At 46.4% G+C, this 16,552-nt stretch overlaps 1 protein-coding gene across 1 annotated transcript in view; it reads left to right on the plus strand.

Moving 5' to 3' along the window:
* The first annotated feature begins 3,123 nt into the window (after positions 1–3,123).
* TNFSF10 (TNF superfamily member 10) overlaps positions 3,124–16,552 on the plus strand; it is a 59,694-nt gene continuing 46,265 nt past the window's right edge. Inside the window, exon 1 of the mRNA XM_083177746.1 lies at positions 3,124–3,236. Coding sequence (XP_083033872.1) covers positions 3,225–3,236 — 12 coding nt within the window. The 5' untranslated portion in view covers positions 3,124–3,224. The remainder of the gene's footprint in view (positions 3,237–16,552) is intronic.

Raw genomic sequence — 16,552 nt, forward strand, 5'->3', positions numbered from 1 at the left:
CAGTCAGCTCCTAAATGTCATGTTACAGGCTGGGTTGGAAAATTGTCAGCAGATGAATGGCTGCTGCATTATCACTTCTCCAGACTTATGTCCTATTGGCTTGTCCCACTGCTTACACTCCTACCAGCGCTCCCTCGCTTTTGTTATTAGCATTATACCACCTTCCTATAAGCTCTTTTCACATGTGTCCCTTGTGCATTGTTTATATAGGCATGCAGGCATACCTCCAACTGTTTCGCTTTTTGTGGGACCGTCCTGTTTTTTTTAGATGTTCCCGCCTCCTGCCCGTGGCAAGTATAGGCCACACCCCCAAAATGCTGGCTGCACACAACGTCCCACTTGCCTTAGGTCTAATGTTGGGAGGTATGATGTATGTATGTATGTATGTATTTATGTATGTATGTATGCATGTATGTCTGTATGTATGTAATAGTGGACAAACAGCTTTATACAATGGGAGAGAGATTGTTTGACATTCCCATAGAACAGGGGTGGGCAATTAATTTCTGTCGGGGGCCGTATGAAAAATCTGAAGTGTGTCGGAGGGCCGAACCAATGATAACTTGAACTTCTCGCTGCAGTTGTCAGGTCTGCATTTATTTTCTACAAATCCGGATGAGTGCTGCCTCACTATCTTTGGATACTCCCCAGGTGCCGGACCACGCACTTTTATTATATATATATATATATATATATACTGTATATATATATATATATATATATATATATCATAGGCGTGCGCAGCACATTTTATTAGAGGGTGCACCATCTATTGTGCATGTCTAACAACACCCATTGGGTGCGTCTAACACCACCAATCAGGCGTATCTACCATCATCTATTGGCACTCACTACAATATAAAAGTCTCTCAGCCACAACATAATCTCCTGCCTATTTCAGTCAGTTTTTAATCTTCTTCTTACTCTCTGTAACAGTTCATGCAAATAAAGTCCAAAACATATATGGATGACACAGGTATTTAGTGATATGACAATGGTCTAGTACAATTAACAATTGGGTACTTATGTAGTATCTGGGCTGCCGATTTTTTGATTGTATGCCTTAAGTTAAGGCTTACAATCAGATGCGATGCGATGCGATATCGCATCGCATCGCATGCGACCATCGGATGCGATGACCCGATTTTTCCATAGGAATCAATGTTAAAATGGACGGAGTCCATTTTAACATGGAATTCAATGGGAAAAAGGGGTCCTTTTCATACCCCTACTATCCAAGTGGGCATGGAGTTGGATATAAACCTGTGGCGAGCGTAGCGAGCCACCGAGCCCGAAGCGTGGCGAGCGAAGCGAGCCCCGCGAGGGGACGGTATTCCGATGGTCGCATGCGATGCGATGTACCCGATTTAGAAATCGGCAGCCCAGATACTACATAAGTACCAACAATTGTACAAAACACAACACACATAATTGAATGATGGGCTCTTCTTTTAAAAGAATACAGTTCTAAAAAGCAAAAGTCTTTGGTAAAGGTATTGCTGGTTGCTAGCAGCAGGGAGGTGTTTATAAGGGTGGGCACAGCATTAGGGGGTGCCTGTGCACCCCTAACACTCTATGTGCGCACGCCTATGATATATATATATATATATATATATATATATATATACACACATGTAACACTGTGTGTGGGTATCTATATATTTATATATATATATACTTGTGTGTTGGCCGGCACTCCCAGACGCTGGTCCAGACTGTTCCTGACCCGGTGCCTTCCAGCGTGGACCCGTGGGTCCCAAATACAGGGTGTTTGGAGAAACAGGCGGCACTCTCGGATTTAGTGAAAAGCGTGAAAACAAATTTATTGTTCCGACATGTTTCGGGCGGCGTGCGCCCGTCCTCAGGGATCAATAATACAATGAAAGTGAACGCATTAAATACACAACCTAGTGAAAAAACCTCCCCCTGTGCTCCTTGATTACCCGCCCCTCTCACCTGTGATACTCATCGCTTACCCATACTTCCGCCCCCTCACAGCGTGTGCTGCTCCGTCGGGCGCCATTAGGGAGGCCGTCGCCATATTCGGCTCCCAGCCACTCCCCGTAACTCCCCGTGACGTCAGCCAGCGTGTTCTTGCGCTGCGGTCCGGCGTGGCCTGATCTCCACGCCGGACCGCAGCGCAAGAACACGCTGGCTGACGTCACGGGGAGTTACGGGGAGTGGCTGGGAGCCGAATATGGCGACGGCCTCCCTAATGGCGCCCGACGGAATATATATATATATTTAAAACTAATGCAGAGAAAATAGCCTGCTCCTTACTTTGCTTTAATAAAATTTATCAGTGGCGTCTGAGATAGGGGGGAAGCCAGGAAAGAGGCAAGTAGCTGAGAGGGGAAGCCAGGAAAGAGGCAAGTAGCTGAGAGGGGAAGCCAGGAAAGAGGCAAGTAGCTGAGAGGGGAAGGTAGGAGAGAGGCGAGTTAACATTTACCGCCTCAGAGATGTGGAATCCGGACTGCGCCCACCCTGCACAGTGCACAACATTATTGTGGTGTGGGAGGGGACGCGGTCACACGGCGGGCGTAGCAACCAATGGCAGCAAAGCGGCTGTCGCGTCACCGCATCCCCTCCCACGCTCCCAGTAATGCTGTGCGCGACAAGCACAGGCCACCATTGACAGCAGCGGCGCCGGAACAGAGCTCTCCCGGTCCCCTCTGCAATTTAAATGACAAGCGGCTATTTTCATAGTTGGGCCGCTTGTCATGGTACTGAATGTCAGTGCGGCGGGCCGGACATAAGCGTCTCGCGGGCCGCATCCGGCCCGCGGGCCGCCCGTTGCCCACCTCTGCCATAAAATAAGTTTTGCACATAGCTTGTATCACACATAGGGAGGAACATGAAAGAATCTGGGGTACAATGTGGGGGTGCATTGATTCCCATCCCACGGATCCTCAGATACTAATTACACTAACATGAATATTACATAGGTAACAGATGTGGTGTTGATGATCCAGTAAAAGCATTGTGCGTTATATGAATGATGCTGGAACATAGGGGCCCCCAGTACTATTGGGGAGCAGGATAATGATAGAGAAATCTGGGGGATTCTGTGTATTATATTCTGCAGGAAGTCACATTATTCTGTGCTCTGTATTTTAGGTTTCCCGGATGCGTCTGGATGGAGAAGATCACTCGCAGAACCTGGGAGGTGTATACAGCTTCTGGCTGCTTGGTCCCGGCCTCACTCTGCCGTATACAGGATCCTAATGGGAGAAAGGGTTAGTGCGTTACTGAGCCAGGTCACATGTGATCATTCTTTACTGATTTATGTATTGTTACCGGTAACTGTCCGTGGTGTATCTGAGCCTTTATATACATACACAGTGCTGTGTACACTGATATGCATACACAGCGCTGTGTACACTGATATACATACACAGTGCTGTGTACACTGATATACATACACAGCGCTGTGTACACCTATTATATACACTGACATACATACACAGCGCTGTGTGCACTGACATACATACACAGGGCTGTGTACACCTATTATATACTGACACACAGCACTGTGTACATCTATTATATACACTAACATACATACATAGCGCTGTGTACACCTATTATATACACTGACATACATACACAGCGCTGTGTACACCTATTATATACACTGCCATACATACACAGCGCTGTGTACACCTATTACATACACTGCCATACATACACAGCGCTGTGTACACCTATTATATACACTGACATACATACACAGAGCTGTGTACACCTATTATATACACTGACATACATACACAGCGCTGTGTACACCTATTATATGCTGACATACATACACAGCGCAGTGTACTTCTTTTATATACTGACATACATACACAGCACTGTCTACACCTTTTATATACTGACATACATACACAGCGCTGTGTACTCCTTTTATATACTGACATACATACATAGCACTGTGTACACCTATTATATACACTGACATACATACAGAGCGCTGTGTACACCTTTTATAAACTGACATACATACAAAGAGCTGTGTACACCTAATATATACTGACATACATACACACAGCGCTTTGTACACCTATAAGGCGCCTATTGAATTATGTTGTTGCTATTCATACCATTACTTAACACTTATGCCTAAAAATAATTGACACAAACACCTTATCTACAAATAACGACACTGACACCAACTGCGTAAGGTTAAAAGGTTATAGTTGTTTATTTAATTGGTATGACCCCTATTTGTATAAGGGATGGCAAAGAAAGCGCTTGAGACCAGCCCACTCCCGGGTGTCGCCATGGTAGCGACCTTAGCGCCCCCAATGGCCACACCCCTTCTTGTGGGTACAGCCTGCGCTGTGACGGACATACCGCCCCCTTCTATTGCATGACGTGGCCTTCCATGAAGGACCAACGCCCCCAGCCGGAGCTGGGGACTCGCCCGCCTTCTTGGCAAAGGGGGGGGGCAATACCGCACAGAGACCACCTGACACCCCACCTGTTTGCTGGTCGAGAGCGCCTTCTCGCCGATTGTTAACTATAGCTATGGAAATAGAGTACCAAATTTGGTGAAACGGCTTGATGCCAGGTAGCACAGAGAAAAAGGGTAGGGAGGGTGGGGATCCAGCTTCAAAGAGGCTCACTTCCTGTCTCTTGCCTACTGATATAACCTCACCTGATTGGCCAGAACTAACTGCCACTCACTGCTATTTCCATAGGGCTACACACAGCTGCTATATCTGCTCTTGCTTATGGACATCAAATTCACAGGCTCTTATATTCCCTCCAGCCTATGCGGCCCTCGCTCTGTCTTATATATACTGACATATATACACAAAGCTGTGTACACCGATTATACACTACAGCTCACACATATTCCGCAGCACTTTACAGAGAATATTTGAACATTCACATCAGTCCCTGCCCCAGTGGAGCTTACAATCTATATTCCCTACCACATTAGCCTACGCGTATATTTTTGGATTGTGGGAGGAAACCGGAGTACCTGCAGGTAACCCACGCAAGTACGGGGAGAATATACAAACTCTGCACAGTTAGAGCCATGGTAGGAATCGAACCCATGACCTCAGTGCTGTTAGGCAGTAATGCTAACCATTATACCATCCGTACTGACATACATACACAGCGCTGTGTACACCTATTATATACTGACATACATACACAGCGCTGTGTACACCTATTATATACACTGACATACACGGACTGAAATGCCATGGGACTGGAGATGGGGGCAGTCTGCAGCCCCACACTGTGAACATAATGCCAGCTTCATATGGGGAATTACAGGGCTCAAATCTCCTACCAAGGCAAAGCAGTGCGGGGCCCAGCCAGTGTGACCAGCTATGTGGCTCTTATGGATACACACTAGGGATATGCATCGGCCACTTTTTGTCACAATAGCGAGTACTTCACTGACCACACATGTGGCGGCCATTCTGTGGTAACTTGCTGGGGTCCTGTAATAACTTTTTTATTGTCTGATGGGGTCCTAGAATAAACATTTTTGAGAACCCCTGGTGTTTTGGATCTGTATTTAAAATCAAACAACATAAAAAGCACTAAAATTGCATAATTTTTTTTTTGTTTTGTTTTGTTTTGTTCCTACGCTATTATTAACCTCAATAACATTAATTGTCACTCATTTCCAGCCTATCCTGAATACCTCACACCTCCCAATTGTTTTTAGGCCAGTAGGTTGCACCGAGGTGGCACTGCAGCGGCAGACAGGATGGCAGTTTGAAAAACTAGGCCCCAAAAAGCACATAATGCCAAATAAAAGAGGTGACAAATAGGTGTTATACCAGGACTAGCGCAGATAATCAGACAGTTTTGCAGCTTATGGTGCACACCAAGTGTCCTGTCAATGAGAACACTAAAAACATCACATGACAAGTGGGAAAAAGATCGGTGACACCACTTAGCGCTAACTGAATATTCATATGAAATTGTACATAACTTTCATGGTACAGGAGTTTGTTTCCCGGTTCACCCAGTACCTAGAACAACACAAATGAGGGTACTTATGTAGTAACTGGGCTGCCGATTTCTAAATCGGGTCGGATCGGGAGATCGCATCGCATCGCATGCGACCATGCGATTCGATGCGATGCGATGCGATGCGATGACCCGATTTTTCCATAGGAATCAATGTTAAAATGGACTGAGTCCATTTTAACATGGAATTCAATGGGAAAAATGGGTCCTTTTCATACCCCTACTATCCAAGTGGGCATGGAGTTGGATATAAACCTGTGGCTTCGCTCGCCACGCTTCGGGCTCGGTGGCTCGCTACGCTCGCCACAGGTTTATATCCAACTCCATGCCCACTTGGATAGTAGGGGTATGAAAAGGACCCATTTTTCCATAGGAATCATTTTAACATTGATTCCTATGGAAAAATCGGGTCATCGCATCCGATATCGGATGCGATATCGGATGCGATGCGATGCGATATCGCATCGCATCGCATCTGATTGTATGCCTTAACTTAAGGCATACAATCAAAAAATCGGCAGCCCAGTTACTACATAAGTACCCAAATGATATACCCTTTTTCCCACATTAATGATAGGATTGAATTTAAGGGTATATCAAAAAAAGGATCATAGTGTAGTATCCAAGTATAACAAAGAATTTTATTCTATACAGGGAACTCACAATATCGGTAGATAAAATAGCAAAGCTGCTGCAAGAAAACTTCTCCCATCCATCCTTGGCTCTAGATGTTGTATTCAGGGAACTCCGGGCACCGGTATCCTCAGTCTCCCAATAGTCCAGGCAGGGGGGGTAGCAGTCCAGCAAACAAGTCAAATAATATGCGCCTCACTTAATGCATTTCAGATGAGTCGTCCTTCTTCAGAAGTGTGGGGCATACTGAATCTAGATGTCCATTTGTACCCTAAACAATTAAACATACTGAAACCCGATTGGTTACTTCAGGTCAGGGGCGGAAATACCAGCGGTGCATCGAGGCCCGTGGCAATGAAAGGGCCCACACCCCTGGACATTACTTAGGAATCCCATCCTGGGATTCTTAACAATGTCAACCGTTGTAGGCCCCGCAGGATCCAGGGACCCCAGCTAGCCCCAGAGATCAGCGACTGCAGTCAGGTGCCAGGTCAGCTCTCAGAACTGAGCTCCGGCAGCAGCAGCCAGAGCCGGATTGCTGTAAGTAGAGAGAGAGAGAGCTGATGATGGTGATTGATGTGCTCGGCACTCGACTGGTATGCCTGGGCTGGGGACTCTACACTCTCCCTGCCCAGGATCCTGCACGTTGTCCTTCCTGTGAAGCTCCAGTCCAGCGTTATATAGGTTTCAGTTAAGGGCATGACAGGTAATCCGCTGGTTCCTGGAAATGTACAGTGTGTTCTATTTGTCACTGTGTGTGTGTGTGTGTGTGTGTGTGTGTGTGCGCGCGCACACACTTGTTTGCCCTCCCCTGCCCACTGAAATGACAGCAGCTGTGATGGGAGTAGTCCAGCAAGTACCCTGGCACTGCATACCTCCCAACATGACCTTCTCCAGGAGGGACACAATGCTCTGTTCCTGGACGTCACTTTAAATGTATGATCACCATCACCTGTGTTTAACAGGTTAATTGATAAGGAAGGTGCTTCAACACAGGTGATGGTAATCATAAATAAGAGCAACAGAGCATCGTGTCCCTCCTGGAGAGGGTCTTGTTGGGAGATATGGCACTGCAAGATGTCACCTAGATGCCCAGAGATCACCATCCCTGCCCCAATGTACACCAGAAAAGATGCCTGTCACATTTGTGTCTGTGTAATTATTACTATTATGCGAGGACATAGTGAGTCAATTTTATGGGGGGGGGGTGCTTAATTGCCTGTGGCCCCCACAAAATTGTATCTGGTCCCGGCAGCAGCCAGTCTATGCAGCCCCTTTTTCCATGCTATAATAGGGAGCCTGCATGTGGCAATCACCTGCAGAGGGTGCAGCATCAGAGACAGTGGCCTTGGCACCACAGGATGCTCAGCAGTGTATTTAGATTATAGTGCTGATATGGTTATCAGCTGGCGCTGTCTGCAATTTTTCACTGGGCAACAGCAAGCCATAGGGGTAGCAATAGTGGTGACTGAGGGTGCTGGCAAACCATGTGTCCTACAGCCCATATACCTATTCCTCCTCTCCCGTCTTCCACCTCTCTCCCGTCTCCCGTCTCTCTCCCACTATTTCTCCAGTCTCCCACTATTCCTCCTTTCCTATCTCTCACTATTCCTCCTCTCCCGTCTCCCACTATTCCACCTCTCTCCCACTATTTCTCCAGTCTCCCACTATTCCTCCTCTCCCATCTCCCACTATTCCACCTCTCTCCCACTATTTCTCCAGTCTCCCACTATTCCACCAGTCTACCACTATTTCTCCTTTCCTATCTCTCACTATTCCTCCTCTCCCGTCTCCCACTATTCCACCTCTCTCCCACTATTTCTCCAGTCTCCCACTATTCCTCCTCTCCCATCTCCCACTATTCCACCTCTCTCCCACTATTTCTCCAGTCTCCCACTATTCCACCAGTCTCCCACTATTTCTCCTTTCCTATCTCTCACTATTCCTCCTCTCCCGTCTCCTACTATTCCACCTCTCTCCCACTATTTCTCCAGTCTACCACTATTCCTCCTCTCCCATCTCCCACTATTCCTCCTCTATCCCACTATTCCTCCTTTCCTATCTCTCACTATTCCTCCTCTCTCCTATCTCTCACTATTCCTCCTCTCTCCTATCTCTCACTATTCCTCCTCTTTCCAGTCTCCCACTATTCCTCCTTTCCATAGCTGGCACCAAGCTATGCTAATCTGTTCATGGCAAGGTGGGAGGATGAGCAGATTTGGTCCAACCACCCTTGGAATGCCAGCCTGGTGCTATGGGTCAGATACATCGATGACCTCCTGTTCGTCTGGAGGGGAGGTCCAGACACCCTAAATGACTTCTGTGTGTAACTAAATAACAATGATCAAAATATAGAATTGACATACACCATCAGTCCATCTTCTGTTAATTTTCTTGATTTAACCATCTTTATTGATGACCTCAAAATATGTACTAAAAACTACACTAAGCCTGACTGACTGCTGCTCCTACAGTATCATTGACTTTGGTCATCGCATATCTTCAGTATTACCTTTGTGCCACTATTTATCGCCTGTATTACAGTATCTTTATTAAAACTGGTTTTCTTTTATCCAATTGCATCACTCCCTTCTGTCGTTTATGCAAAAACCTTACATCAAGGCACCTAGCCTCCGTTACACTCCAGCTGGTGCCACTGCTAGCGTGACAGACAGCAAACTGGGGTGTAGTGCCCATTGTAATGTAGCAACAAAAAAGGCCAACAAAATTTTAGCATGCATTAAAAGGGGCATTGAACCTAGGGACTCAAGGGTAATTATGCCACTGTATAAAGCATTGGTGAGACCTCACCTCGAATATGGAGTACAATTCTGGGCCCCACACTATAAAAAGGACGTCATAGAATTGGAAAAAATCCAGAGACGAGCAACAAAGTTTATAAGGGGAATGGAGAATTTAGGCTACGAGGAGAGATTAAGCAATTTTGGATTATTTACATTAGAAATAAGACATTTAAGGGGGGACATGCTCAACATGTACACATATATCAGGGGCCAATATAAGGAACTGGCAAACACCCTTTTTTCAACAAGAAAGGAATCTAGGACGCGAGGGCATGAGTATAGATTAGAAGAAAAAAGATTTTGTTCAGATAGAAGAAAATAATTCTTTACGGTCAGAGCAGTCAAACTTTGGAACTCTCTTCCTGGAGAGGTGGTGTCGGCAGACATAATAAATACATTCAAAATAAGGTTGGACAAACACTTATTGGTTAATAACCATAGGCAAATGTAGAATTATGGTAATGGGTGGTCCCAGATCTAGACATAACAGCAGGGGGGACCTTTGCGCGGCGTAGCCGCGCGTCAAAAAGGGGCATGGCCTCATGGGAAGGAGGCGTGGCATCACAAAAAGGGGTGTGGTATTACACTTTAGACCATACACAGTAATGCCCATTGCACATTTTAGCAACTCCGTAATACCCATTACACATAAAGCCACACGCCATAATGCCAATAAACATAAGGCCACACACCATAATGCCCATTACACATTGTGCCACACATCATGATGCCCATTACATACTATATAACAAACCGTAATGCCCATTACATATTTGCCACATAAGTGCTGCTTACCTACGTGCTCATTGCTAGGGGGTTCTTGCTTGATGGCACCATAGTACCCATTACACATAATGCTGCACACTATAGTACCCATTACACATGATGCCGCACACCATAGTACCCATTACACATGATGCCGCACACCATAGTACCCATTACACATGATGCTGCGCACCATAGTACCCATTACACATGATGCCGCACACATAATGTCCCTTACACATGATGCTGCACACATAATGCCCCTTACACATGATGCTGCACACCGTAATGCCCCTTACACATTAAGTCACACATTATGCGTAATGCCCCCACATACCGCCACTTGTAACGTCCCTTAAGCAATGCCCCCAAAAGTGCCACTTACTGTAAATTTTTATATGAGCCTTCGCTGCTGCTGCAGGGAGAGATGGAGAGCGGTGCAGCTGCTTCTATGGGGAGAGGAGCAGAGCGCAGTGCAGAGCACGCTCCCACTCCCCTCCTGGTGTCCCCTCTAGGCGAGTGGACATTTGAAATATTGTGCGCGCTTTTGTTGTGCGTGACGTCGGGGAGCACGCCGGGCGCCGGCACCACATGATTAAAGGAGGGGTGGGCTGAGGTGAAAGCAGGGAAAAGAATTGGAGCAGAAGCTGCAGGGGTGACAGTCATCGACAGCTGGGCAGAGAGCAGGGGGCTGCCCAGCTGTATTTAGAGCACTGCAGGTCACGGCTGTTTGAAATAATACCCCTTTACAGAAAATGCAGGGATTTACCCGGGAATATGGTCCCAGGATCATGCAGGGACATTCCCAGGCTGACCCCTTATACACCAGCCTAGTTTTCTGGTGTGAGGGGGAGAGACAACCACTCCCCTCTCCCTACCCCCCTTTAACCAACCAGCTATATCTTCAGAACCAGAATGAAAAAACAGAAGGTGGTGGAGCGCTACATAAAAATAGGTTTGACCAATAAAAATCTTTTATTCTAGCAAATATAACAATGAGAATACTTAGAAAACAATTGGATATGATGATTTTAAAACATGGTTTACCCCCAAATTAGGATTACATGGATACTTGAACATAAATGCATATAGACACAGAATATCTCACTTGTTCCTATTGTTAGTCTCCCGATTTGAGGAATCACAATCTCCCACTTTGGTACTTGTAGAAACTGGAATGGCGGGTGTCCATAAACCTGACTGGAAGCTTTCATACCTGATCCTGTTTTTGTGTGGATGTAAAGGTTCAGTCCTTATTGAAGGAAGGTTCCAGTGAGTAGCAGGTGATGGTGTCCCTTCTAATGTCCAGTGTACAGATGTCCAACAATTGGGAATTCTGGGAGAGGGAGAGTTGGTCCAAGTGGATAAACTTCTTATTTGTAATCCAAATAGTCAGAGTGTAACGCTTGGCCTATCTTCGGAACCAACTGATCCATTTACATGAGACCAGTAGAACATGAGAACTTTTGAGTTGGCTTCGAATGATTTTGGTCCTGTGAAACTGGGCTGTTTGGTACCGGAGAAATCTGCCCTCAAAGAACATAAACAGTCATGAAATTACATTTAAGAAATGAAAAAAAAACGGTTTAACCTCAATATCCCTGTAACCAATTAATCCATATGGATCCAGCCTGGTATAAGATTGAAGGCCCAGCGATTTGGGTTCGACTGAGATCAACCTCGAGCTTCAGTGATGCCGAAGGGGGAACTGGCAGCCGTTGAACTGGGTGGGGTCGGCATTAGCGGGTCCCATGTTATTGTTAGGAGCAGCTCTGGTTGCGCTAACTGAATATTCATATGAAATTGTACATAACTTTCATGGTACAGGAGTTTGTTTCCCGGTTCACCCAGTACCTAGAACAACACAAATGATATACCCTTTTTCCCACATTAATGATAGGATTGAATTTAAGGGTATATCAAAAAAAGGATCATAGTGTAGTATCCAAGTATAACAAAGAATTTTATTCTATACAGGGAACTCACAATATCGGTAGATAAAATAGCAAAGCTGCTGCAAGAAAACTTCTCCCATCCATCCTTGGCTCTAGATGTTGTATTCAGGGAACTCCGGGCACCGGTATCCTCAGTCTCCCAATAGTCCAGGCAGGGGGGGTAGCAGTCCAGCAAACAAGTCAAATAATATGCGCCTCACTTAATGCATTTCAGATGAGTCGTCCTTCTTCAGAAGTGTGGGGCATACTGAATCTAGATGTCCATTTGTACCCTAAACAATTAAACATACTGAAACCCGATTGGTTACTTCAGGTCAGGGGCGGAAATACCAGCGGTGCATCGAGGCCCGTGGCAATGAAAGGGCCCACACCCCTGGACATTACTTAGGAATCCCATCCTGGGATTCTTAACAATGTCAACCGTTGTAGGCCCCGCAGGATCCAGGGACCCCAGCTAGCCCCAGAGATCAGCGACTGCAGTCAGGTGCCAGGTCAGCTCTCAGAACTGAGCTCCGGCAGCAGCAGCCAGAGCCGGATTGCTGTAAGTAGAGAGAGAGAGAGCTGATGATGGTGATTGATGTGCTCGGCACTCGACTGGTATGCCTGGGCTGGGGACTCTACACTCTCCCTGCCCAGGATCCTGCACGTTGTCCTTCCTGTGAAGCTCCAGTCCAGCGTTATATAGGTTTCAGTTAAGGGCATGACAGGTAATCCGCTGGTTCCTGGAAATGTACAGTGTGTTCTATTTGTCACTGTGTGTGTGTGTGTGTGTGTGTGTGCGCGCGCACACACTTGTTTGCCCTCCCCTGCCCACTGAAATGACAGCAGCTGTGATGGGAGTAGTCCAGCAAGTACCCTGGCACTGCATACCTCCCAACATGACCTTCTCCAGGAGGGACACAATGCTCTGTTCCTGGACGTCACTTTAAATGTATGATCACCATCACCTGTGTTTAACAGGTTAATTGATAAGGAAGGTGCTTCAACACAGGTGATGGTAATCATAAATAAGAGCAACAGAGCATCGTGTCCCTCCTGGAGAGGGTCTTGTTGGGAGATATGGCACTGCAAGATGTCACCTAGATGCCCAGAGATCACCATCCCTGCCCCAATGTACACCAGAAAAGATGCCTGTCACATTTGTGTCTGTGTAATTATTACTATTATGCGAGGACATAGTGAGTCAATTTTATGGGGGGGGGGTGCTTAATTGCCTGTGGCCCCCACAAAATTGTATCTGGTCCCGGCAGCAGCCAGTCTATGCAGCCCCTTTTTCCATGCTATAATAGGGAGCCTGCATGTGGCAATCACCTGCAGAGGGTGCAGCATCAGAGACAGTGGCCTTGGCACCACAGGATGCTCAGCAGTGTATTTAGATTATAGTGCTGATATGGTTATCAGCTGGCGCTGTCTGCAATTTTTCACTGGGCAACAGCAAGCCATAGGGGTAGCAATAGTGGTGACTGAGGGTGCTGGCAAACCATGTGTCCTACAGCCCATATACCTATTCCTCCTCTCCCGTCTTCCACCTCTCTCCCGTCTCCCGTCTCTCTCCCACTATTTCTCCAGTCTCCCACTATTCCTCCTTTCCTATCTCTCACTATTCCTCCTCTCCCGTCTCCCACTATTCCACCTCTCTCCCACTATTTCTCCAGTCTCCCACTATTCCTCCTCTCCCATCTCCCACTATTCCACCTCTCTCCCACTATTTCTCCAGTCTCCCACTATTCCACCAGTCTACCACTATTTCTCCTTTCCTATCTCTCACTATTCCTCCTCTCCCGTCTCCCACTATTCCACCTCTCTCCCACTATTTCTCCAGTCTCCCACTATTCCTCCTCTCCCATCTCCCACTATTCCACCTCTCTCCCACTATTTCTCCAGTCTCCCACTATTCCACCAGTCTCCCACTATTTCTCCTTTCCTATCTCTCACTATTCCTCCTCTCCCGTCTCCTACTATTCCACCTCTCTCCCACTATTTCTCCAGTCTACCACTATTCCTCCTCTCCCATCTCCCACTATTCCTCCTCTATCCCACTATTCCTCCTTTCCTATCTCTCACTATTCCTCCTCTCTCCTATCTCTCACTATTCCTCCTCTCTCCTATCTCTCACTATTCCTCCTCTTTCCAGTCTCCCACTATTCCTCCTTTCCATAGCTGGCACCAAGCTATGCTAATCTGTTCATGGCAAGGTGGGAGGATGAGCAGATTTGGTCCAACCACCCTTGGAATGCCAGCCTGGTGCTATGGGTCAGATACATCGATGACCTCCTGTTCGTCTGGAGGGGAGGTCCAGACACCCTAAATGACTTCTGTGTGTAACTAAATAACAATGATCAAAATATAGAATTGACATACACCATCAGTCCATCTTCTGTTAATTTTCTTGATTTAACCATCTTTATTGATGACCTCAAAATATGTACTAAAAACTACACTAAGCCTGACTGACTGCTGCTCCTACAGTATCATTGACTTTGGTCATCGCATATCTTCAGTATTACCTTTGTGCCACTATTTATCGCCTGTATTACAGTATCTTTATTAAAACTGGTTTTCTTTTATCCAATTGCATCACTCCCTTCTGTCGTTTATGCAAAAACCTTACATCAAGGCACCTAGCCTCCGTTACACTCCAGCTGGTGCCACTGCTAGCGTGACAGACAGCAAACTGGGGTGTAGTGCCCATTGTAATGTAGCAACAAAAAAGGCCAACAAAATTTTAGCATGCATTAAAAGGGGCATTGAACCTAGGGACTCAAGGGTAATTATGCCACTGTATAAAGCATTGGTGAGACCTCACCTCGAATATGGAGTACAATTCTGGGCCCCACACTATAAAAAGGACGTCATAGAATTGGAAAAAATCCAGAGACGAGCAACAAAGTTTATAAGGGGAATGGAGAATTTAGGCTACGAGGAGAGATTAAGCAATTTTGGATTATTTACATTAGAAATAAGACATTTAAGGGGGGACATGCTCAACATGTACACATATATCAGGGGCCAATATAAGGAACTGGCAAACACCCTTTTTTCAACAAGAAAGGAATCTAGGACGCGAGGGCATGAGTATAGATTAGAAGAAAAAAGATTTTGTTCAGATAGAAGAAAATAATTCTTTACGGTCAGAGCAGTCAAACTTTGGAACTCTCTTCCTGGAGAGGTGGTGTCGGCAGACATAATAAATACATTCAAAATAAGGTTGGACAAACACTTATTGGTTAATAACCATAGGCAAATGTAGAATTATGGTAATGGGTGGTCCCAGATCTAGACATAACAGCAGGGGGGACCTTTGCGCGGCGTAGCCGCGCGTCAAAAAGGGGCATGGCCTCATGGGAAGGAGGCGTGGCATCACAAAAAGGGGTGTGGTATTACACTTTAGACCATACACAGTAATGCCCATTGCACATTTTAGCAACTCCGTAATACCCATTACACATAAAGCCACACGCCATAATGCCAATAAACATAAGGCCACACACCATAATGCCCATTACACATTGTGCCACACATCATGATGCCCATTACATACTATATAACAAACCGTAATGCCCATTACATATTTGCCACATAAGTGCTGCTTACCTACGTGCTCATTGCTAGGGGGTTCTTGCTTGATGGCACCATAGTACCCATTACACATAATGCTGCACACTATAGTACCCATTACACATGATGCCGCACACCATAGTACCCATTACACATGATGCCGCACACCATAGTACCCATTACACATGATGCTGCGCACCATAGTACCCATTACACATGATGCCGCACACATAATGTCCCTTACACATGATGCTGCACACATAATGCCCCTTACACATGATGCTGCACACCGTAATGCCCCTTACACATTAAGTCACACATTATGCGTAATGCCCCCACATACCGCCACTTGTAACGTCCCTTAAGCAATGCCCCCAAAAGTGCCACTTACTGTAAATTTTTATATGAGCCTTCGCTGCTGCTGCAGGGAGAGATGGAGAGCGGTGCAGCTGCTTCTATGGGGAGAGGAGCAGAGCGCAGTGCAGAGCACGCTCCCACTCCCCTCCTGGTGTCCCCTCTAGGCGAGTGGACATTTGAAATATTGTGCGCGCTTTTGTTGTGCGTGACGTCGGGGAGCACGCCGGGCGCCGGCACCACATGATTAAAGGAGGGGTGGGCTGAGGTGAAAGCAGGGAAAAGAATTGGAGCAGAAGCTGCAGGGGTGACAGTCATCGACAGCTGGGCAGAGAGCAGGGGGCTGCCCAGCTGTATTTAGAGCACTGCAGGTCACGGCTGTTTGAAATAATACCCCTTTACAGAAAATGCAGGGATTTACCCGGGAATATGGTCCCAGGATCATGCAGGGACATTCCCAGGCTGACCCCTTATACACCAGCC

This window comes from Crinia signifera, chromosome 3 (genome assembly GCF_055691185.1).
Source record: "Crinia signifera chromosome 3, ASM5569118v1, whole genome shotgun sequence".
Classification (NCBI taxonomy): Eukaryota; Metazoa; Chordata; class Amphibia; order Anura; family Myobatrachidae; genus Crinia; species Crinia signifera.